Here is a 23,634-nt window from a genome sequence, read left to right as displayed (position 1 = left end):
GTATCCATCAGTTTAAGTACTGGTTGCCAAATATCATGAAATACATTTCACAGTTAGTCAAGGTAAATCTGATTTTCTCCAGATGGAGCACATTTCTCTCCACCACATTTCAAAGTACGGGGGTTTATCTGATTACCAACGGAGCAATATCACCTTTCTGGCCACTCGTGTAGTCCATGACACAACCTGCACCTCTTTCTTGGTGCAGTCACCCCAACCAACGCTGAGGGGGGTGCATGGGAACTCCCTACTAGTTAACCCAGCCAGAGAATCAAACAAGTGATACCAAAAGGGCCATAGTTTTTGACTTAACTATTTTTTTACTTTGCTGGGGGGAAAGTGCAGCCTGTACATCACCTTGAACTGGATCAGAATATGTCGAGCATCAATTGAACTATGGTAGATATTCTTAATGCATTTCTGCCAAACATTACCAGAAATTTCCACCCCCAATTACTGTAATGGCGAGTAACCACACCTTTATATGGTTCAACAGACTCAAAGCTGTCAAGGACTAAATGCTGGGCAGTCACTTCATAATGTGGGACAGAGGCTTTAATAAAATGTTACAGCTGTAAAAGTCTAGAGAAGTGTGGATGTGGAAGATTTAAGCCCCCCAGGTTTCTGCTATATAATGTATTCTTCACTTTTATTGGACTATTAAGCAGGGCTGGAGGGCAAGTTTGCCTATAAGACAGGTGTTATATTGCTAACCATGAGGATTGCCCGTCCAAGTGAACTCCCAGGGTGCATCTACACCCAAATAAAGAGATGTTTAAGTGTGCAGCCATGTTATATCATCTCAAACGTGGAATTCTAATCTACAACTATCATAAACCTTAATATTTAACATGCTGAATGCAGAGTCTGAGAAGTACTTTTCTTTCTTGCTGCAGACGAACTCCCGGTTCTTTGGAAATAGTATCCCAGGCTGAAGGGCAGTTTGACAGCAACGATTGCTTCTCTTGGCTCATTGCTCATGTCTTTCTCCCGGGGCATTGTGTTAGGACACAGCTGAATGCTCAAAAGGAGAGAGCTGACAGTCCGGGCACTTCAGTTGCTCTCAATTGCTGACGACCAATTACTTCAGTGTGTTTGAAGAGCAGCATCCAGCTGCAGCGTCTTCTCTAGTGTCAAAGTCTGGACTCAAACCCAAGTGAAAAGGTTTTTCTGTTTTGTTTTGATTTGAAAGTAGTAATACTACTACTACTACTACTACTACTACTACTACTAATAATAATAATAAATGAAAACAAATGTTTAACAAAGATTTGATTTAAAAACAGGGCCAAGTTTTCGATTTATCCTTAACTAGAGCAAATATAGTGAGTTCATGTAAAGCTGAGAAGATTTTCAGTGCTGTGCAGCGATGTCAGAAACGCATGTTTGAGCGGTATCCAAGCAACAGGAGTCAGGCTCATGCTGAAGGATTACAAATAGCTGGTGCAAGCGAGTCCTGGTGAAGTAATGAAAGTAATGAAACAAGATACCAACCTGTATCAACTTGTACTTTTTATAGTCAACCTTTAGAATTTCATCCTAAATCTTTTTTAGAGAAAAGGTCAATTCAAATATCAGAAAATCAACCCCTCAGGCTACAACGAGAGGCATTAGACACAATTAGGACAGTGGATTGTTCAGTTCTCCTCACCGAGGCCTCGCAAACACGATTCAGTGTGATGGTTTTTATTATTTCAAGAGTGAGAATGTCCGACAGGAAGCTGTTAGAGCAGATGAGCTTTCATTTCAGGGGTCAAACGATATCGCCGAAATGACTGGCCTCAGTCCAAACATAATGAGTTTCCTTTTCCCTTGCATGTGTCCGTCAGCAGTAATAACACACATATAAACAGACAAATGATGCCCAGCGGTTGAATCTGAGTTTTCCGAGGACAGAGAGCTGATTATACAGCTCAGACTCGGAGCAGCTGCGGCGTTGGTCTGGTCTGCATGTTTCTGCCTCCCTCTAGTGGATGGAAGAGTTGGATTTTTCAGTTCCAACATTATTATATGTTCTAGCCCGAATGAAAAAAAGCATAAAAAGCAAAAAAAAAAAAAAAAACCCTCACAAGTCAAGAATTGTAATTTGTATTTATTGTTCAAATTCACCAAAAGTTTTCTGCATAACTACTTCCATCAGGATTTATTCTTGTCGTCACTGTGACCTCATCAACACCCGAGTGACAACAGTGTGACATCATCAGCACCGCCATGACGTCACAACATCATGACATAACCAAAGAAAAAGAAATAACCACTGTCCAGCTCAAAGCCGGTCATGAATAAAAGCATCTCGCCGCTACCCGCGTGAGAAACATTGCACGTCATCTTCTAACTTCGCATGAAGTCCCCTTCAAATGCCTGCCTTAAAATCAAATCCCACTCGCCTTTCTCTTTAAAGGACTCAAATTAAACAAAAAGAAGTGATTTGTCTTCAAGCACTCATGGATCTGTACAGTGAGGATGAAAATATGACAAAAGCAGCTCATCAGTAGTGACACCGACGATTCAAAACACATAAAGCACTGTGTGCTCACAATACCGAGGTGTCATCGTGCACCTCTGCTTTCCCTCCCATCAACGTCCACATCTACTATTAAACATGTCTACATTCAGAAAAGAAAGAAATCGGACCTGGAAGAAGACGAACCCCAGTGTGTTTCGTCTTCTGCACATCCAGCAGCTTCATTTTGCAGATTCTAAACCTTGATGTTCAATCTGAATCCAGGATTTAGGCTGTAAATGTGTCGTAGAAGCTTTTGCCAGGAGTTTGGAGTACAGAGGTTAGGAACGAAACAAACAGGACATTAAAACTATTAGAAATCTTTCTCCTTTTTCACATTTTCCACCATTTAAATGGTTTCAGTGCTGCTTCAAAGCCACGTGTGATCACCATTAATGTTTCATCTTCAACCTTATAAAACAACCACAGACCAGTATCTGACCTACTAAAGAAAAAATAGATGTGTTGTAGGTATTTACAGTCTTTTATGAGTTTGTTATTTCCACAAATAGATAATCGGCACTCATAACAGCTGAGCTGACCTAAATGTTTTAGAGGAAACGTGTAAATATGCAGACGGCAAAAAGTCTGAATCAGGTCAAAAACAAGTCTTGTCTTATGTCTTTCTGTACAACTGTGATCCTCGTCACTGGATCCGGCTCCGTCCAGGAGTCCAGAGAGCTGCACAGCTCTATCCTTAAAGTAATAATGAATAAATCATAAACTGTGTCAGCTGTCGTGTCTCATGTGGCAAGATCCGTCGATTTCCTGCAAACGTTGGTCTCCTTCCTTCCAAACGTCGGCCTTTTTACCAAAAGTGCTCAAACTTCCTAACTTGACATTTATGTCGTCAATAACGCTACAGTCTCTACGTCAGCTTTTCCAACTATTCACTTATTTGGTTTCATTTCATTATTCGTTGTTGACACAACCGTTTTTCTTGCTTCACGTTCACTAACTGATGTCAATATATGGCTATATGGCTATAATCTCCTTGTTGAGCATCTAAATGACGAGAAGCCGTAAATACAGTGTGCTCACAGAACCCCAGTTTTCCTCAGTAAAAATGAGGCTAAATAAATTCAAGACGTTGACATTCTCCGTACTAAAAATCTGCATTATCTCCACTATTATGGCTATAAGCATTGTTGAAACATCAAGAATTATGTAAGTACGCTGTCACATCTGTGCCGAATGCACTCCAGTCTTAACTTTCTAGGTGTTTCTCTCGGTAAGTCGCTTTCTCGTCTATTATTTTAGCAATGTTATGAAACCGCAGGTGATACTGAAATCTGTGCATCTTTCCGAAAGTCAGAGTCTGACTCTTCCTTATCATAAACTTCAAGAAAGTAAGAAAAAGAAAACTGACATCAGAGCAATGTTAGACAAAGTTTCCCTCCAACAATACTTGCATAAAACTCTTCATTAAATCATCTCTTATATACAGAAATACATGGAACTGTTACACATACGGCCCTTTTGGGCCCGGCGAGTCTCTTGAACAGTACGACATCATCGTCCAGCGACCAGAAATGAATCCAGTCCTCATCGAGACACACAGAAAAGAAAATAGAAGAAGAACAAAATCAGCTTTCCTTAAACAGTAGAATACAATAGACACCTTTCAAGTAAAACAACTGTTGCTCTAGGAGTACTAATGTGTGCACGTAATAGAAGAGAGCTGAGTCAAATCACTACGAACGCAGCTCATCACACAAAGAGAGCAGGATTTCAGTCGGTATATTTGACTCGGGTCTGTCTAATGATGAGAAGACAAAAACGCCATCATCAGATGATTGACAGAACATAGTGACTAGGTCTTGTTTTCGTTACTGAATCTCATAAAGGAAAAAGTTAAACAAAGCATCTTCTTTTTTCAAAGTTACAGAAACGCCATCGGAACCACAGACAACTAAGCCGCCGGATTTTCTGCGTCAAAGAACGTATTATATTTTCGCTTTGAAATAACGTGAGTGAAGCAGTAACACCCACTCTGTCCTGCTCTTTTTTCTATTTTTTTTTTTTTTACAGTAATCCAGTGATAATAATTAATGCACAAAAATAAAAGACAAAAGCACACAAATATCCAAAAACTAAAATTGAGACAGCTCAAGACGAGATATTTTTTCAGATTTTTTTTTTCTGAGATTTTTTTTTTTTCCTCACTCAAGTTTAAAATACACGTAATTAACAGCTGTAGAAGGTTCACATGATCATTTGGATTAATCAAAAACGAAACAAAAAAGCACAGTTTTAAGTCAGTCCAGCGTTCCTGGCTCCGTGGTGGACCTCGGGGGGCGAGTCTGGTGCAGTCCGGTCCGGTTCAGAGGAGAAGCAGACTACTGGCTATGGCGGGGCACGACCGTACGGAGGGCTGGTGCCATCGAGAGCTGGGCAGATGGCAGTTACTCCACGATGGCTGCTGGAAAAGTGTGGCCCTCGCCCTGCAGAGGAATCGGCTCAGTTCGGTCCAGCAGCGTGAGGCTGCCCTCTGGCTGCACAGCGGCGGTCAACACAGGAGAAGAGGCCCAGAGGGGCCGAAACGGGCCGGAGGGGCCCAGAAGACAGGAGGAGTGAGAATTATGGCTAAGCTTCTGATCGGCAGAGACCGGGGGGGAGTTCTGAGCAGGAGAAGGTGGTTATGGTGCAGAGCTGTGGGAGGTGAGGCGCTCTGAGCCGCGGTGACGAGGCGGGAGAGATGGAGGCCAGGCAGTGGAGAGGAGAGGAGCTGAGGAAAATGTGCACGATCAAAGAGGGGCGATGAAGGAGATGGGGACTGTCTGCCCGGCCAGAGAAACACCTGCAAGGAAAGAGATTGGTCACATGAGACTGACGAGCCCACCAATTAAATATCACAATTTAAAAAAAGATACAAAGAAAGATTCTATTCAAAATACACATGCAAATAAACATGTAGATATGTACATTTATTAATATATGTAGATATAGAGGTATATTATGGATATAGATATGTTATATGTAGGTATGTATGGATATATTGAGTTGTGTTATACGTACAGTATTTGTGTATCTATATTTCTATTCATATATATTGAGTTATAGTTATATGTAGATATGTCCATATACAGATTTATAGTAATTTTTATGTATATAATTGGAGGTAAATATATGAACCAGTATATATATATATATATATATATATAGCATATCTACTCTTATATAGTTATTCAAGTAAGTGTTTACTTCAATCCTACTCCGTTTCGAGCATGTTGGTGAATCCGTGAGGTCTGCCCAAGTGCTGTACATATACATATATATACATATATATTGTATTCTGTTTTTTTTTTACTTTGTTGTACTTTTTTTTTTAACATGCATGTTCGAAATAAAATCTTCAAATCAAAAGGTGCTGGACACGTGCATCTTCTGCCGCCACTCAAGAATGAATCATATACAAGATCAAATAAATCATTAAAACTACAAACAGACGTTTTTTTGGTGTCCAGTTGAATCCAGTGTTATACAGGGTTATTTAAATAGAATAATTAGTGGAACTGCATCTATATGACACCATTATGAAGCTGTAAGAAATAATTAAAAAAACAGCTTGTTGTCATAATATAATTGTTTTATCTTTACTTTGAAGCCAGATGGGATTTTAGGGCCAAGATCATTTAAAATATTTTTCCTAAAGTTTGCTTTATGTCGTTTATTAATTCTTAAGTTATTACCAACAGAAGCGATACGTCTTTATGTTATGATAAATACTAACAACTGCAGGAAGAGATAAAGATAGAGCAGTAACATATTGGAATAAGCTTCCACCACATTTAACCATGATAAACAATAAAGCTAGATTCAAAAATAAATTAAGAAAAGCAGTACTGAGCAAGGAAGTCAGTTTTAGTTAGTTGGAAATTCGGAGTGTGTAAAATGCAATATGTTTTGTTGTTTGGTTCTGGCTGGTTTCAACAATTTAAGGGTTGAATTCCATTACATCTCAGATCATTTTTGTTTGGCTTTAGTTATGTTTTAATTGTAAGGATTGTCTTTTATTGTTTTATGTGTGCAATGTTGGACCCCAGGAAGAATAGTCTTCACTGCCGTGAGGACTAATGTGGATACGTAATAAATAAATAAGATAAAATAAATAAATAAATAAAGAAGAGAGGATATGTTTCATTGCTGACATTATAGAAAAATATTAAACTGTGCTCATGGGCTCAACCTCAGACGGACTGGACTTGCTGGAACTTCTCCACCTGTCCCGGTGACACTAACTTCTGAGCAGTAAAGCCATACGTGCGTTAATCCAGAATTCCACCTAAAATTAGTTTTGTGATACAAACAGTTGGATGGATGTCTGTTTGCAGCCGCGCTTGTGATTGTGATTAGATTTAGTCGGGAAAGCTGGTGGTTAGTTTGACTGAGGACAGTCCCCTCAGCCAGCCGAGGGTCTGGTCCTGCTGCAGCGTCTTCCTACTGAAAGAGTCGTCCCTCCCCGTTGTTGAGCAGAGCTTTGCCACACGTGATCCCAGATCTGCTGGGTTTCTCTACGACATGACTTTAGTTTTCACTTGGCCGTGTGGAAATAACACGGGACTGAACTTTGTCACCAGGCCTGAACTCATCTATTTTACCAGGACGTTCCTTGAGATCAAATCTCTTTCCTGAGGGAGACCTGGCCTTTACAAACCATCACACATCTGCCAAGCTTGCTTTCAGCTAAAAAAAACATCAAACAAAAGCCCACCATCTTGTCTTCATCTCTGCGGTTCCGTTGTCCACCGCCACCTGCAATTCTCCTAATCTCCTCACTTGTTTAGCAAACGAAAGTGGGTTTATTCCAGGGACTGCAGCTTATCGGCTCCCAGCTTATCACCGCTGCGTGGAGCGGCTCAGCTCACCTGTGTGTAATACTTCACTGGGCCAACCATGCATGACATTCTTAAAGAGTCCTGCTGCTGAAGCATTCTGATCACATCTGGCTGCAACTGTGAAGAGTTTCTCAATCCGCCATGAGATTCCACTGAGGTCTGACAAACAAATAGTGCTCCCTCGCTCGGCAAAAGCTGAGATCCTCCTCATACCACAAGCCAAGTGGACTTTCCACAAGGGAATCTTGAATACACAATCATACATATGCTATTGTTTCAAGTACGTTCAGCGTTTCTCTTTTTCTTTACTGAATATGTATTTCTTATAATGACTAAAATTCATTTCCTGGCTCATATGTATCACATGCATAAACATGTGCAACTGTACTGTAAAGTTGCTGTCGTCAACGAAAAATGATGACTAAATAGCATCGTCAACGAACCTTTATCACCTGAGGCAGACGAGACGCAACGAAAATCCTGGTCATGTGACGTTAACGATAATTAAATATATAATGCACTATCGTAGAGGAATAAAAACGAGACTAAAATCTAGATACAAAATAGAAACTCTGCTAAAATGTGTCTTCATTTTCGTTGACGAGACGAAATGTTCTAACAAAGACCCTTAATGTCCATGTTTTCAGTAGTTTCCTCTGGTTTAGTTCTGCTGCTGGGTGACGTTAGTCCTCAATCCCAGTCGCTGCAGCGGGGAATCAGATCCAGAAGATGCAGCTGCAGGTTAGAGGCTGATGCCGTTAACGCAGAGCTCTAGGTTCACGTCAATTAAAAACAAAGTTACATAGAGAAACGCGGGGATCTGCTCTGGGGCTGAAGAAGAAGAAGAAGAAACCATCTTTGGATACACTTTCCTACATAGACGTGGAAAAGAAAACTGAATGTGTCGTCAAAAAAGAAAAAGATGGGGAAAAAATGCGGGGAAATAAATATGTTGTAAACTCAAATTAGAGTCTTCTCTATCTGGAATGAATGTATTCTTGAGTCTATAAGGTAACAATAATATAATAATAAGATAACCTTGTTTGAATTGTAAAATGGGTTTGGCTAAATACAATTTTTGACTAAAACTAGACTAAAATGGTCCTGGACAATTCTGACTGAAATAAGACTAAAATGCTCAGACTTTTAGTCGACTGAAACTTGACACGACTAAAAGGAGAATGAATGTGACTAAAACCAAAAAAAACTAAAATGATAGCTTGACCCAAAGACTAGACTAAAACTAAAATTGAAACAGGCTGACAACAATAAAAGTACTGGAGGCAGAAATCTGCAAGAACAGTGTCAAAAGAGAAGACAAAAATCCTGCTGAGATGAGTGGACCCACCAAGTTACTGAGCCTTTCCACTCAGCGTCGCAGGCGGCCGACTTCAGCAGATGGTCTCCAGGTGACGTGAGTTCTGCTGGGAGGAGAGGAAGAACTGCATCACTTAAACAAACCCGCAGGAATGTTTTATGTAAGAGGACGACAGAGGCGTCCTGCGTGTCTGTCTGTGTCTCACAGGTGTGTCGTTCCACTGCCGCGGCAGGTCTTCAGGCTCCGGCGGGTAGGACATCCAGGACGGGCTCCGGTACGAGGACGGAGGAGACATCACAAAGTAGTCTGAGTAACCGGGACGGTTGGCTGATATAGCGTAGACTGCCGTTATTGGGTTTCCTGCGGGAGTAAAGCGCGTCATTAATCTCGCGGCCTGTCCCGCTGTCCTCTGAATGTCAACATGCCAACATGTCTTACCTGAGTAGGTGTTGACGGACTGGTCCACAGTGACGGCAGGGAAGGGCGTCCTGGAGAGCGGCAGGTACGGGGCCCCGTTGTGCTGCTGGGCTTGAAGGTCGGAGGCCTCGGACACCCGAGGCTTCAGACTCACATCGGGGGTTGAGCTGTGAGAGGGGGGGAGACGTCAGCCTCTAACGCCTCTAACTTCCACTAACTGAGCAGTAAAACCAAACGTGCCTAATAACAGAATTCTACCTAAAATGATTTGAACCAAATAACGAGCACAACTGAATAGAGCTGGGTATCATCACTGACCTCCCGATACGATACGATTCCGATACACTAGGTCCCAAGACGATACGATTTACGATACGATACGATTCGATATCGATATTCTGGTTACAATAAGGGAATAACATGATCCTTCCACGCGCCACGTCCGGCCAGAGAAGCCCCACCCTGCCTGGTGAAAAGAAGCGGCCTGCTCACTCCTCAAGTAAGGAGGAGACTTGAGCTCAGTGCAGGGCCTCCCGGGGTTGGTAGATGGAGCAATGCCCAGGACTGACTTAGGTAGGAGCACTGGGTGATAAAATGGGGGAAAAAAATCGGGATTTAAAAAAAAAAAAAAAAAAAAAAAAATTTAAATCGATACTTGGATTTATGTATCGATAATCGTTCCTACACATGCATATCGATAAAATATCGATATATCGATATTTTTAACCCACCCCTACAATTGAACTTTAAATGAAAATAAGTATTAGTGTCGTGCAAACACATTCAAAAACAACTGTATTTCCCTGCATGGAACACCAGGAAGCACAAATTAAAAAAAAAATCATATGCACAAACATGTGTCTTCTGCTGTGAAAAATGTATTTTAAAATTTCAGCTGAGAAACAATTCCTTGTTTTTACGGCAATGACTTCAAGCAACCGCCGGAGTAACTTCCAAGAAGCTCAGTGCTTCTCATGCTGGCATGGCTCTGGGCTTGACTGTTTCTTGCTTGTTTTTTTTTTTCTCCTTTCATTCCTTTGTCCCCTGTTTCACGCTTGCAAGTCGCTTTAATCCGTGTTTTAGTTTGAAAATTGGACCATTTCTCAACACGCATACTTGTGTGTTCTTGTTTCCTTGTGTACTTGTGAAGCGTCATCAATCACAGCCGAACTGTTGTTTAGATTCAAGGACTACTCCGAGACAAGCACACACGGAGGTTTTGCTCTTGCCCCGCCCAGCTACACGAGTCCTCCAGTGGAGACTTGTGGAGACTTGAGAAAAGGCAAAGCATCCAAGACATTTCTGAATAGCTGAGCTGTGATGCATCAACCACAACAGTGTCACGTCCTCACGAGTCGTACGTGCCAAGTATAAAGTACCAAGTCCAGACCTCTGGTTTGAGTTCCCTTGTTTCCATCGCTCCTGACTGCTCACAGCCCCCTGAGTACCGTACATGTTGTCCTGTTTCCTCTTTTCTCCTACCAGTCCATATGTTTGGCTACCTGCTCATGATCCCGGTCTTGTGCTCTCTCCTGCTGCTCAGTGTGTCATTCTACAAACCTCTACACACAATCACTTTGCTGCTGCTTTCTTGGCCAAGACACTGCTGTAAATAAGATTTTTAATCTCCATGAAACGTCTCCTGGTTACATGGAGGCTGAATAAAATGAATCAAGATCATTTGGGGAAAGTGGCTGCTGTTTAGGTTGAAGCTCTTGTAAGGTTCGATAGTGGATCTCTAAAAGCTGAGCTTCAGGTTTTTAATCTCTGCGGACACCAATGATCAAAGTCTAAAAACCCAAGACTCACAGTTTAATACTTAACCTAATGGCAAATACAGTATGAGTATCCATGTTGACTACATGGCTTGATGTTATTATTGTGTATTCAAATGATAAACTTTGTTTCTAATAGACATCTCTGAAAAAGTATCTGTTTTTTTAAATGGTATTCATCTAATGGAAATGTATAATAAACTGTATTAATTATAATCATATCATAATCTACTCCTTAAACTAGATTTTCATGTACTATTTAAATAAATATATTGTTGGGACACCTGAAGACCCCCCTCATCTGCTCTCCGTGGAGACCACATCTCCATTTTCAGTGTGTGCCTCCTCCTCCTCCTCTTCCTCTTCCTCCTCCTCCTCCTCCTCCTCCTCCTCCTCCTCTTCCTCCTCCTCTTCCTCCTCCTCTTCCTCCTCCTCCTCCTCCTCCTCCTCCTCCTCCTCCTCCTCCTCCTCCTCCTCCTCCTCCTCCTCTTCCTCCTCCTCCTCCTCCTCCGTACAGTCCCCTGCACTGAAGAAACCCCGGTGGCCGTGCATGTTACACATGCTGTTACAGAGCAGGGGACAGATGAGGTCACAGCCGAATCTCATGGCCATGACGTGCTGAGCATGTTAATGCTGCACAGTGCATACGAAAGCAGCATTAACACGCAGCCCCCCCTCACCCCCCGGGGGGAACACATGAGCTGATGTGCGTTGAGCGCACTAAAACTCCACTTTAGATACGGAAGAACAATCGTCACACGCTCACTGTTTTATTAAACATTTCATTCAGAGTGGTTCGAGAATTACAGCTTATAAAGATGATGTAAAGCTAAAGCTTCCAAACAAAACAAAAACATTAGTATCTGAATTTCTGCACGCTCGGCAGTTAATTGGTTCCTTCCACTGTTTTTGTACATTTCTGAGGCTGTGGCTTCCCATGGCTTTTTTTTTTTTTTTTCTGAAAGTGTAATTTTCCCAATACTCGCACTAGATGGCGCAGATGCCCTTCGGTGCGAGACGACGACAAAAGCGGTTGAACAGTCAATCACTCTGCAGAGCTGAAGGGCCCAGCAACACAGCACCAGAATTCAAATGAAGAGCATGCTCAGTTCACGTGCTGCACACGAACCACATTCAGGCCTGAGAGCAACAACAGAGGGTATATATATATATATATATATATATATATATATATATATATATATATATATATATATATATATATATATATATATAGATAAATGTGTGCTCTTTTGAGGAACCATGTCTGAATGGATGATTGTTTTGTGCCAGTTGATCTGGACATGTTTTAGCGCTGCGTATGACATCTTTTACTGACAGAATGCAGTGTTTATTTGGCTTCTTTCTCCTGTTTGAAATTTGAAATTTGAAAAAAGAGAAAACAAGTATAACTTAAAAGGAACAGAGATCTTTAACAAAAAAAAAATCGGGACAAAATTAATGGAACGTTGTGTTTCTGTAAAAGGTATCAGTTTATGAAACAATCTGGATAAAGAAGCCAAAGAATGCAAATCAAACATTACATTTAAAAGAATAATAAAAGCCAGTTTGATGAAGAAATATCATGATAATTGTTAAGTTGGGTGGGTCTTCTTTTTTTTCTCTCTCTCTTTTCCGCACTATTGTTCATATTTTTTTCTTTGAATCAAAAAAGAATACGACTATCTGTGTTTGACGACAGCTATTTTGTGTAGTTTTGGTTTCATTTAAAAAAAATTTTATTACGTTTATTGGAAAGTGTTTTTTTTTTTTGCGTAATTTTTTTTTTATTATTACATTAATTGAAATTTGATTTCTTAGGAAAAAGGGACAGATAAAATAAGCTCATTCTTCTTTCATTCAAGGAAAGAGATTTGTTGTAATTATATTGAACTGTTTTGTTTTTCTTTTAATGAATGAAATAAAGAATAAATCAAATAAATAATAAGTTAAGCGGATGGATTTGTCTGCGTTCACGTGGGGTATTTGTGTTACCGTTGTAGTGAAGTCCCAAGTGGCGGTCCAGGTCTGGAGGGGATCAGTGGCGGGGGAGAACCGATGCCCATATCTGGAAGCTGGGTGAACCGGAAACCCTGGAGAGGTCATAAATATAGAGTTAAAGTTTCGTTGAGCATCTGGTCTCTCACTTCCAAGACTGCTCAGTAGATAATACATCCGAAGACCAGATTAGAGTACAACCGTAAATCTAACACACACAGAAATTTAAGCTGCATATGGCTAATTCATCAGCTGGTGGCAGTTCAGTCATCAGTCTCATTAATCTTTTTAAAGCTCCTCTCTTGCTCTTCAGCTGATGACACACAGAGCTGGGTAAAGTACCCAAAAATTGTACTCAAGTAAAAGTACTGTTACTTCAGAATAATATGACTCAAGTAAAAGTAAAAAGTAGTCATCCAAATAATGACTTAAGTAAAAGTAAAAAAGTACTCGGTGAAAAAACTACTCAAGTACTGAGTAACTATTGAGTAACATCCTATTTTTTTAACACAACCATTCAAACAGACAAAAGTACAAAATAATCATCTTCAGGCAAATTAAATCAATAAAATAATAAAATGTATTAAAATTCATAAAAAATAAAAAATAGCTTAAATTAAAATAAGCTTAAAGTAAATTCAAGTACTTTAATAAATGATAAAATAACAGAATAAAAAAATAAATTAAGCACAAGTAGCACAAAATTTCCAGCCTTTGTACTTTTCTTTTTTAACCAGGCAGAACTAGAACAAACATGAACTCATAGAAACTCTGTGTGTGTTTGAGTCTGTGTAAATGTGACAAAACACGCAAAAACAAACATTTTTCCCAAAGAATCACCCAGTGATGTCATGAGATTGACGTGTACGTGGATAAAAGGGATAAAAGAAAAGTAACAAGCTCAACGTGGCCTAATGTAGCGGAGTAAGAGTTACAGTTTCTCCTTCACAAATCTACTCAAGTAAAAGTAAAAAGTATAGTGATTCAAAACTACTCCTAAAAGTACAAAATTTCCCAAAATTTACTCAAGTAAATGTAACGGAGTAAATGTAACTCGTTACTACCCACCTCTGACGACACACATATACCGATGGCAACAAGAGAAGTGTTACAGAAGCTCCAAACCAACTGTGCCCCTCAAACATTGACCACATCTTTCATATTGTGTCCTATGTGGATAAATTACTCAAATTATCTATTTAAAAATGGAGAAAACCAACTCTGCCATGATGTTTCTTCTAACATTTTCTTTGAGCCAAAAAGCTCCAAAAGAGAAAATGCTGAACCTTCTGGATATCATGTGCCCCAGACTTTGCCATAATCAAGCAAAAGTAGTTCTACCTGCATCAAAACCAGAGAAAGTTCTCAAAGCAGAGCTACAACGAGACCTGCCGTGCTTTACGTCACTAATGTGGCATCTACACTGGTTCTACGTGGAGCACCTACTGTAACAACTGCTCCACCCGTGCAAATTTCACTTATTAGATCCAAGAAGAAAAAGAAGAAAAACAAAAAAAGTATTTTCCATATTAAGGGCGGTCCAAGTGGCCTCCATCCAAGGTGTGGATGGAGAGGTAGTCTATCTCCTAGACGTTAAGCAAAGAATAGCTTCTTCTCATAATATGAATGAACGAAAAGATTGAGAAGATTGGCAATATGTTTTATTTATGTGGGGGAATGACAGAATATTTCCACTACAGGCGCCCGACCTGCAGCAGGGGCTCAGGTGGTGGAGCGGGTCGTCCAATGATGGAAGGATTGGCGGTTCGCCCCCCCCCCCATTGCTTCCAGTGAGGCATCGCTGGTGTGTGAACACGCATGAATGTTCCGGCGATGGTCGGAGAGGCCGTTATGGGCATATTAGCTGATGTCTGTCCCAGACAGTCTGCAGCTGTGGCTACTCACGTAGTTTACCATCACCAAGTATGGATGAGGAGTGGATGAATAATTTGAACTCTTATGAGCGATAAAAATCCATGACTATTATTATTACGGTCGTGTCCATCTCCTCCCGTCTGGTCTGCTTTATCACAGTCTGCTCACAAGAAACTACGAGACACGGGACCAGACTCTTTTTTTAATGCCTTATAAATAGAAATTTAATAAATATGACGAGGCATATGTTCACATACATTATGCACAGTCATGCTCTTGTCAGATCACGTTTCCATATATGATGCACATCCTCGCGCTGCAGTTTTGCTCTTATCATTGAACTCTATCAACCTCAGTATTATTTACATAATACTGGTCTAATTTATTCAAACACTGCAATATCTTATAATACCTGCGAACAATGATGTGCTTGTGTGTTGAATATGGTCTGTATCATTTACTTGTGTATGTAGTCTGGGAGCAGGCTGACACCAGCAGGGACAGGAAAGTGTTTGTGGACATATCAGCGAGTAAATCTGATTCTCATTAATAATTAATAATGTTTGTTTTTAGACAAATATCTGACACAAACATAATTATTTCTGATTACCACAGCCACTCGTGTAATAACGTTATTACTAGCAGGCTACCCATCCCCATACCTTGGTGGTTATTTTATCAATTAGAGAAGTCGTAATAACATGATATATGAAACTATAGGAAGCTTTCATGTACATGTAAATACAGCAAATATTGCAAGGCTTAAAATACAAACAGTGATAAATGATTTGGTAATAGCACACATGCCTTGATTGTTCTGTTCTAGAGGCGGCAAGGGAGCTCAGATTATTGCCAGCTAAATGGCAAACTGATTGTTTAACAGCTCACCTGTTTGATGTTCGGGGACGTACAGAGACTGACCGGTCATGTCTCTCTTGACATCATGAATAGACTGCAAAGCTGGTCCATAATTAGCTAAGAAGCTAATATGGATCCCGCTGTTTGTGATTCTGCAGTACGTATTTAATTAACTCAGAGAAGAGACTCGCACTCCTACTCTCAAAGTCATCATGCATGAAAAGTGTTTTGTGTGTGTGTGTGTGTGTGTGTGTGTGTGTATTTGTGTGTGTGTGTGCTCTCTTTGATGTGCATGTGCAAGTGTGAAGTATGAAACGATCTCTCATGTTCTGCGTGCAGAGAAAAGCCCGTTTAATCTACAGAAACTAGTGTGAGCTCGGAGGCATCCTCCTGCTGTATTTTTAGTGAGCGGTTGACTGCGTGACGAAGAACTGATGACAATAGAAACCTGACGTATGACTTACATTGTGCAGTTGTTGTTTTTTTTTTTTACATTTTTCTTAGCATTTTGCACTGTAGTGCAGACTGTTATATTTAATCAAATGCAGACTAGTTCATTTTTTCTGTGTAGAAACTGTTGTAAATGTTTTTACCAAAACAAAATGCAGTCAAACAGTGGGAAGGAAAAACTCCCCTTTAGGAGCAGATGTAAAAACAGTAGAGAGACAGTGAGGCTACGTTGATAGCATTCTCTCCAGTTGCACTTTACCGGTTTGGGCAGGCTACACTGGTGCATGTCCTCGTAGCCCGTGCTCCTCTGCCGGCCACACGGGTGGTTCATGGTCCCCGGGGCGCTGGTCACGCCGTCGCTGTAGTGGCTGGTGTGGGACGGGTTGTAGACGCTGTGTGCGTGGTGGTGGTGATGGTGGTGGCTGTTCGCAAAAGAAAATGCTCATTAAAAAAGAAGAATATATTTACACTATGTACATATATATTTATATATCAAATGATGAGTCAACACGTACAGTTGTGAGATAAAAACACTGAACAGGATATACCTTTTTTTTAATCTGTGTACAAAAGCAATACCAGACTGCAGAGCAGTGGGTGAAAAATTAAGTACACCCTTCATGCTTGTATAGGAATTAAGAGAGAAGACGTAGATCAAAGTAGAAATCTTCAGTTTGTTGGTCAGAACATGTGTTAACAAAATGCCGATGAGAAATAACATCAGCAATGATGTGAAACAGTTGTTGCCAGCAATCGGTCTGGGAGGAGTTGTAAGACAGTTCCCATCAAGGTTAAACAAAAGTAAAGTTTCAAGAAATGCTAGAGCAGCACATTTTGGTAAAACACCGAATAGAAACGGTATAACGGTTCAAAAGTGATGAGTTGGTATTTTTTAGGAGCCAAAGGACCTGGATAACGTCCAGTTGCCGAGTGAACCATGAGCTCTTCTGTTTACCCAAGTATCCTACAGTCAAATGTGACGCCATCTGTTTGACAGCTAAGGCTTGGCTGAAACTGGGTCATGCAGCAGAACATTGACCACAAACACGCCGGCAACTCTAAAACATAATGACTGAAGAAGAAAAGAATGGAGGGGTTGCAACGGCTCAGTCAAAGTTTAGACTTCAGCTTGATTGAAATGCTGTGGTGGGGGCCTGAAGAGTGTGCAAGAACAAATATCTGCAAACCTCAGTGGACAACTCTATAGAGAGTGGGCCAAAGTTCCAGCCTGAAGGCTCTGTCACTCCGTATCAATTTCAGCCAGCGGTTTCCGACATATGAACAATTTAGAGAATAGGCTGGCATACGTTGAATACGTTATGGGCAGATGTTGCATCAGTCAAGAGCCTGATGAAGGATGCTGGCATACGCTGTACACGGCCAGGTTGTGGAATGTCATGGTAGGACGGCGTACGGCCCATACGATCCGCGTAAGCAAGCCATAAGTTACGCGTTCCTTAACACGTTTCTTGTAAGTTTCTTCTTCTCTTTTAGGCTACTTCTGATAAAAGCAGATCTCCAAGCTGTTGTTGAAAGTGGTGTTGATAGTTTATACATCTTTTGCATTTTGGATTAGTTTTTGTTAAATATAAAATGCCATGTGTTCATGTGAATTTTTTTGTGGCGATTATTTTAAATGATTTAAAAAGCCTGGTATGTCCCAGATATGTTTTTTCTTTTTGATTATACTTTGAACCATAAAATTTTGGTTTCCTGTCTGAAACGACAGGAAAAACTAAACACTAAACACATCTCTTCTGTGCAAAACTGAGCAAAAATGTTGAAACCGTAAATGTATTCTGCTTTTTGTTAAACAGATGTAGGAGTGGGATGTACGCTCCCAGAAACTAAAAGCAAACTATGCAACAGAAGATCTTTATCCCTCCCCCCCTGAAGAATATGGTAACTGATGCAGATGTGCTGAGAGATGAAACATCAGTGAGAAGTATAAATTTACTTGGTTGGAGGGGAAGGGGGGTCATGGTCCGGAGGCGCCAGGCTGAAAGCGTTGCCAAGCAACATGTGCATCTGCGTGCGGACCTCGTTAATGGATGGCTGCGAGCTGAGTGTGGAGGAGTCTGAGCCGCGGTGAGCTTTCACCCCTAAGCTGCTGTTCCCAGTTCCGGTGGATCCACCTCCGTAACCCAGGGAGCTCATCAGACGATCAACGTTGGTCTCCTCAAACGGTTCCGGCTCGCCCTGTGGAGGAAGCGCATACGCTCAGCTGGCAGCATGGGACTCACTCACTACAAAAGGGACATTAGTATTTATATCTACATAATATTTGTATAACTTCTCTTACAACTATTTGTATTCAGCAACTTCATTTCCCACCCTTTAAAGGAAGATTCATGCAAACATGAAACAAAAATAATACACAAGATAATCCAATAGTGAGCAAAAATAGTTGAATTCTGCTTTCAAACTAATATTACTCAAGTGGAGATATTACCGTTTATAAAATAAGCAGTTTTTCTTTCATATATCACCTAATCGGTTCTCATGTTTCCTGTCCTGATCAAAATGTATCTGACAGTGTGGTTGGCAACGTGTTTCCTCCATTTACATTTGGACCTCTGAAAATGGGAAAAAGCACACAAATAAGTCACACAGCCAACGCTGTGTTTGCTTGTGCACTTGTGTCCTGGATATCCTGGTACAGCACTTCAAAGACTGGTTTTGATGAGCTACAGGGAGTGCTGTGACAGAAACTGGGACACTTTGGAAACATAAATACTTGATGGAGGTTTGTGAACATCTTGAGCTGGTGAGGATCATAGTGGCAAAGTGAGTTAAGAAGAAAATCCGACAGATAATAGATTTGATTCATGGACATTGCAATTGCCATGTATACAAGGATTTACTTTCTCACCCGTTATACCAGTGTAATCGTTTTTTTTTTCATTTTTATTTTCTTATCTAAAAAAAAAAAAAAAATCAATAACAATTATTTCTTGCTTTGACAAGAGTCACAGTGACCAGACTCCGAACGTCTGACACAGTAAACACATCAATGTGTAATATATATATATATATATATATATATATATATATATATATATATATATATATATATATATATATATATATATATAGATATTATAATTTTTTTTTTATTTTTTATTTTTTCTCCATAATCTTATTTTCCACATGTTTTACGTATTAATTCTTCTAAATCATTACTGCACAGGAGACATCCACGACGGATACATAGATGCTGGCTTGAGTGACGGGACAAAGACTATTGAATAAAAACCTTCCAAATTTGCCAGCTGTGTGTGACACAAACCTACATTTCCTGGCCAGGTTTCTTCCCTCCTAAAGGGGAGTTTTTCCTTCCCACTGTTTGGCTTAAGGTTTTTCTCCCACTATGGGAGTTTTTACCTGCCATTGTTTATGTAATAATTGCTCGGGGGTTTATGTTCTGGGTCTCTGGAAAGATCCTAGAGACAACTTCTGTTGTAATAGACGCTCTAGAAATTAAAATTGAATTGAACTTAATTTCCACAAATCTAAGTCTTTTGTCACTAAATCTGACTGGATCGGTCCACACACCCGGCAGGCCAACCTAGTCACTTATTTGTGACCCGGCATTACTGATCATTTTGTCTTAGTAGATGCACAAATTCCACCAAACAGGAAGTTAAAAAAAACAAACAAAACGTCTCTCTTACAGTTTCAGATCCCCTCAGAATAAACACTAAAAGGTTGCAATCCGTATATACATATACAGAAGACAGACACGTTACTATGTAAACCTTTCTAGTACCTGGTTAAATCCTCTTTTGTCTTGTATTAATGCTTCTTGGTATAGATCCCATGAGGGGGTGGAACCATTCCTCAGAATTATTCCTCCACACTGACCTATTGGCAGATTTGTCGACTGCACACCGTTGAGCATCCTGTTCCACCACATTCACAGAAACTCCATTGGACTGATATGTAGTGACTGTGGAAACCATCTGAGTTCTGTGACCTAATCCCCCTGAGGGGGAAACTCATGTTTGAGATGACGACAGCAAGAACTAATATTAAAAAGAGATGTACATCAATTAAGGCTAGAGAAATTTGGAATAGTTGTAATAACAACCTAAAAATGTGTAGTTCTATCTTTAAGTTTAAGGAAATGTTTAAAGAAAATACTGTAAATAAATATAAAACACTATAATTATAAAGTATACTATCTAAAACATAGAATGTGAAACGTCAATTTTATATTTTGTCTTAATTATTTTTGTCTTCTTTATGTATTGTTTGTTTCCACGGAGTAAAGTTAATATCTCATATTTATGCTGATCATGATGCTGATTTTTTTTTTTTTACCTTTTCATCTTGTTCTGCAAAAAAGTGTGTACAAGCCGAAATAAAGATTCATAACAATAATCGTGACCAGTCTGAGCTCGTTTGAACATTGCTACATGGCAGATTATCCTGCTGGAAGTAGCCACCAACAGATGAGCTTGAAAGCCCCAGTAGAACCCAGTAGACTCAGACCAGTGCATGTGGCACCAGCATCCATGCCATATCAAAAGCCCCTGAAGTCACCTTTCTTCAGGAGGTCTTCTTGACCATTCCTGCATCTGCAAATACATCGCGCTGCTGCAGAATGATTGACTAGATACGTGTCGCTAATGGAGAGGCTGGTGAGTAGACGCATGTGAAAACAAGACGTAAGAGGGCATAATCTGCATTTTTCAACCTCAATATTTCACTTTGTCAGTTTTCGATTAGTTTTCTCTAGGTTCATTAATTCAGGTAACAGAACTGAATAATAAGATCACACAATATGATTAGAATTTCATTTGAAAGTTAATGAACAGTGGCATTAAATCACTTTCCACACACCTAGTGAAAGAACACGCCAGAAGCTACCTGTGGCTCCAAAAGCTGTAATCCTACATCCTTTCTTTTTTCTCATGTGCATGACTGTGGTGCGTGAAAAGCTAAAGTGATGAGGTGAGACGGCTGTAATATCTGTATTACACAAACAATCACGGTCACGTACAGGCAGATCAGGTTCTCCCTAACCTGCTTGAGACCGTTTGGTGCAGCCAGGGATGTTGCTGCTATCAGGACGCCCATCTGAATCCCTGTTCAGGCTATAATCATATGCAGAGTCATTGACATTCAGCGGAGTGGAGCGGCCGCTGCCGCTACCAGGGTGCATAAGGGATGCAGCATGAAGAGATTTCACTCACACCCACTACGGTACCCGTCCCTGTTATTTCACCTCCCTTTCTAGCCATCTTTTATCCCTTTTATTCTTAATACAATGACGGATCACTCTTCTTGCTCTTTATTTATCGCTTCCTTCTTTCCCATTTGCATTTCTTTATCTCTGTTTAGACTAGCTTATGAATTTCCTCAAAGGGTAACCTTCAAGATCTGAGCTAAAATCATCAGAGTGAGAGTAGCGGGAGGAAATTAAAGATTAGATTCATGAATTCTTTCAGAGTATTATTTCATTAGAGCCGCTAAGTGGCTTTAGCTTTACTTTAAGTGACCTATTTCACCACAGCTGCGTATGACTCAGTGGGTCAGAGGTTGGACCTGAGCTGTTATATTCCAGCTTGCAATGGAATTTGACTTCAAAGTTTTGCATGTTCTTGCCGCTGGGTATTTTTGTTAATCTATACCAAGGCGAATCCTTCATATCTTGAACTCACAGATCTTTAGTAAGTATTAAGTCTTGGCTTAAACGGCTGGATTATGGAGCTGTTACACCCAATCAAAAAACATATTATATTTCCTTGCCCTTTTCCTGCATCTGCACTGTTACTCTGTGTCTTAATGACCTTATTATTAGTGCTTCGCCCTTTTCAGAGGGTTAATGAGCGCTCCAGCTACAGTACTTACATCATAGCCGTTGTTGCGGATGCCCCTCCTGGATCTCTCCCTGAGCACCAGCAGGTCCATCTCCGTCTCCACCGGGCTGGGGCTGCTCAGAGACTGCCGGCTCCAGTAGGTGGGCTCCCGGTGGGAATACCTGCTGGCCGGAAAGTGAACTCGTGACTTACTGCACTGCCTTCATTTAGCAGGTGCTTTTATCCAAAGTGACTTACAACTGAGGAGCACACAAAGCAGTTTCTCATGCAGACTAGTGAAAGTGGGGATGTAGCCAGCAGTCGTTTTATTGAAGGATGACTATTCTGCATCCTGACCTCCATCCAGCTCAGTGTCATAGTTACAGCTGATGATGCCTTGGTAAATATTGACTAATTTCCCAATAGGCTTTAAAGAAAATAAGCATATACATAATAAATCCTTGTATTTTCAAGAACTGCTGCTTATCTCTTACTTTTGTCATACTTATAATATACAAAATAAAATAAGGCAATTAAGAAGCCAAACATATTTGAGCTATGTGTTTTTCATTTCATTTCATTTCATTTTTATTTATTCCATATCATGGAAATACTGTGTTCCATTCCATGATGGAAAAGGGGCAAGAAGAAGAAAGCCTTATATACCAAGCCCCTTTCTCAAAAAAAATAAAACAATTCATATGAAGATGGTCTGTCCGTCTGTTCAACAATCACTACTTATATAATACCAAAAAAAAAGAAATAATGAAAAAACAAAACAAAAAAATAAAAAAAAACATACACTAACTCACCAACAATATAAAAACAAAAACAACAAAATATATTTTACCCGTTAAATTCATATTGTCTAATTGTGTGGTCTTTATACAATTTCTTGAACTGGTGAATATTTTTACAATCCTTTAAATCAGTTGTTAAGGAGTTCCATAATTTTACCCCACATACTGAAATACACATTTGTTTTAAAGTGGTGCGTGCAAACGGATGTTTAAAATCAAATTTCCTCCTATGGTTCTTATCTTCTGAACTAAACACAAAAAAACGTTGTTGTTTGTTTTTAACAAACAACACAACTATATCTGAGTCCAAACTGATTGCTGAGACCGATCCCAAACACCAAAGGCTGTTGTTGGTGTTAGCTGGGTTAATCACGACTGCCAGCATTATTTTGAGGCTAAATTGTCGTATTTTGAGATTGTGCAAGATTAGTCAACTGAAGGAAACATGTGGACAGCTCCTTGGACGTTTTTTTGAAATTATATTCAAAGAAAAGACAAGACTTTGGTAATGATGGGAAGTGTTGGATGATGCTTGCTTTTGTTGTCATTTCCCTCTGCCGTGGTCGTAGTTTGTTTGTTTGGTCAGTTATTGAATATTTCTCTTTTGTCATTGAGTATCGCAACCTTGGATTTTTTTAATTTTATTTCTTTTATGCATGTGTCATGTGCCTTTGTCTACGATTTGTTACAAATATAGAAAAATAAATTAACAACATTTATGAAAGAAAACACTTTAGCATTATTTTTAAGAAAAACATTATTTAGAAAAATCACATATATTTTGCCTCTGAAACTGAAAAAAACTGAGACATGACCAGCTCACTGACTTTTCACCTTTGTTTCTTTCACAAATGATAATTCTCCATGTGTTTTACAGCATGCTGCATAGAGTCATATTATGTTTGTGAAAAGATTTTGTGGGGGGGAAAAATTAAAGCTTTTATTTCACAGTCTCTAAAGAAAGTAGGAACATAAACATTTCAGAGCATAAACCTCCA

The 23,634-nt window shown here is 39.9% G+C and overlaps 1 protein-coding gene across 5 annotated transcripts in view; it reads right to left on the bottom strand.

The window, feature by feature from the left end:
- Positions 1 to 2,097: 2,097 nt before the first annotated feature.
- kiaa1549la (KIAA1549-like a) overlaps positions 2,098 to 23,634 on the bottom strand; it is a 132,140-nt gene continuing 110,603 nt past the window's right edge. For 2 of the 5 annotated variants that reach the window (XM_061721164.1, XM_061721169.1), the window contains 8 exons: positions 21,889 to 22,021; positions 17,990 to 18,231; positions 16,292 to 16,454; positions 12,847 to 12,944; positions 9,098 to 9,243; positions 8,865 to 9,019; positions 8,690 to 8,765; positions 2,098 to 5,303 (listed from right to left, as the gene is read on the bottom strand). In XM_061721164.1, coding sequence (XP_061577148.1) covers positions 8,733 to 8,765; positions 8,865 to 9,019; positions 9,098 to 9,243; positions 12,847 to 12,944; positions 16,292 to 16,454; positions 17,990 to 18,231; positions 21,889 to 22,021 — 970 coding nt within the window. In that variant the 3' untranslated portion in view covers positions 2,098 to 5,303; positions 8,690 to 8,732. The remainder of the gene's footprint in view (positions 5,304 to 8,689; positions 8,766 to 8,864; positions 9,020 to 9,097; positions 9,244 to 12,846; positions 12,945 to 16,291; positions 16,455 to 17,989; positions 18,232 to 21,888; positions 22,022 to 23,634) is intronic. The other 3 variants (XM_061721167.1, XM_061721166.1, XM_061721168.1) reach the window with 3 other exon arrangements.

The sequence above is a fragment of the Cololabis saira genome, chromosome 5, assembly GCF_033807715.1.
Source record: "Cololabis saira isolate AMF1-May2022 chromosome 5, fColSai1.1, whole genome shotgun sequence".
Classification (NCBI taxonomy): Eukaryota; Metazoa; Chordata; class Actinopteri; order Beloniformes; family Belonidae; genus Cololabis; species Cololabis saira.
Note: the sequence above shows the minus strand (reverse complement) of the source record. Positions and strands in the feature narration are given on the sequence as shown.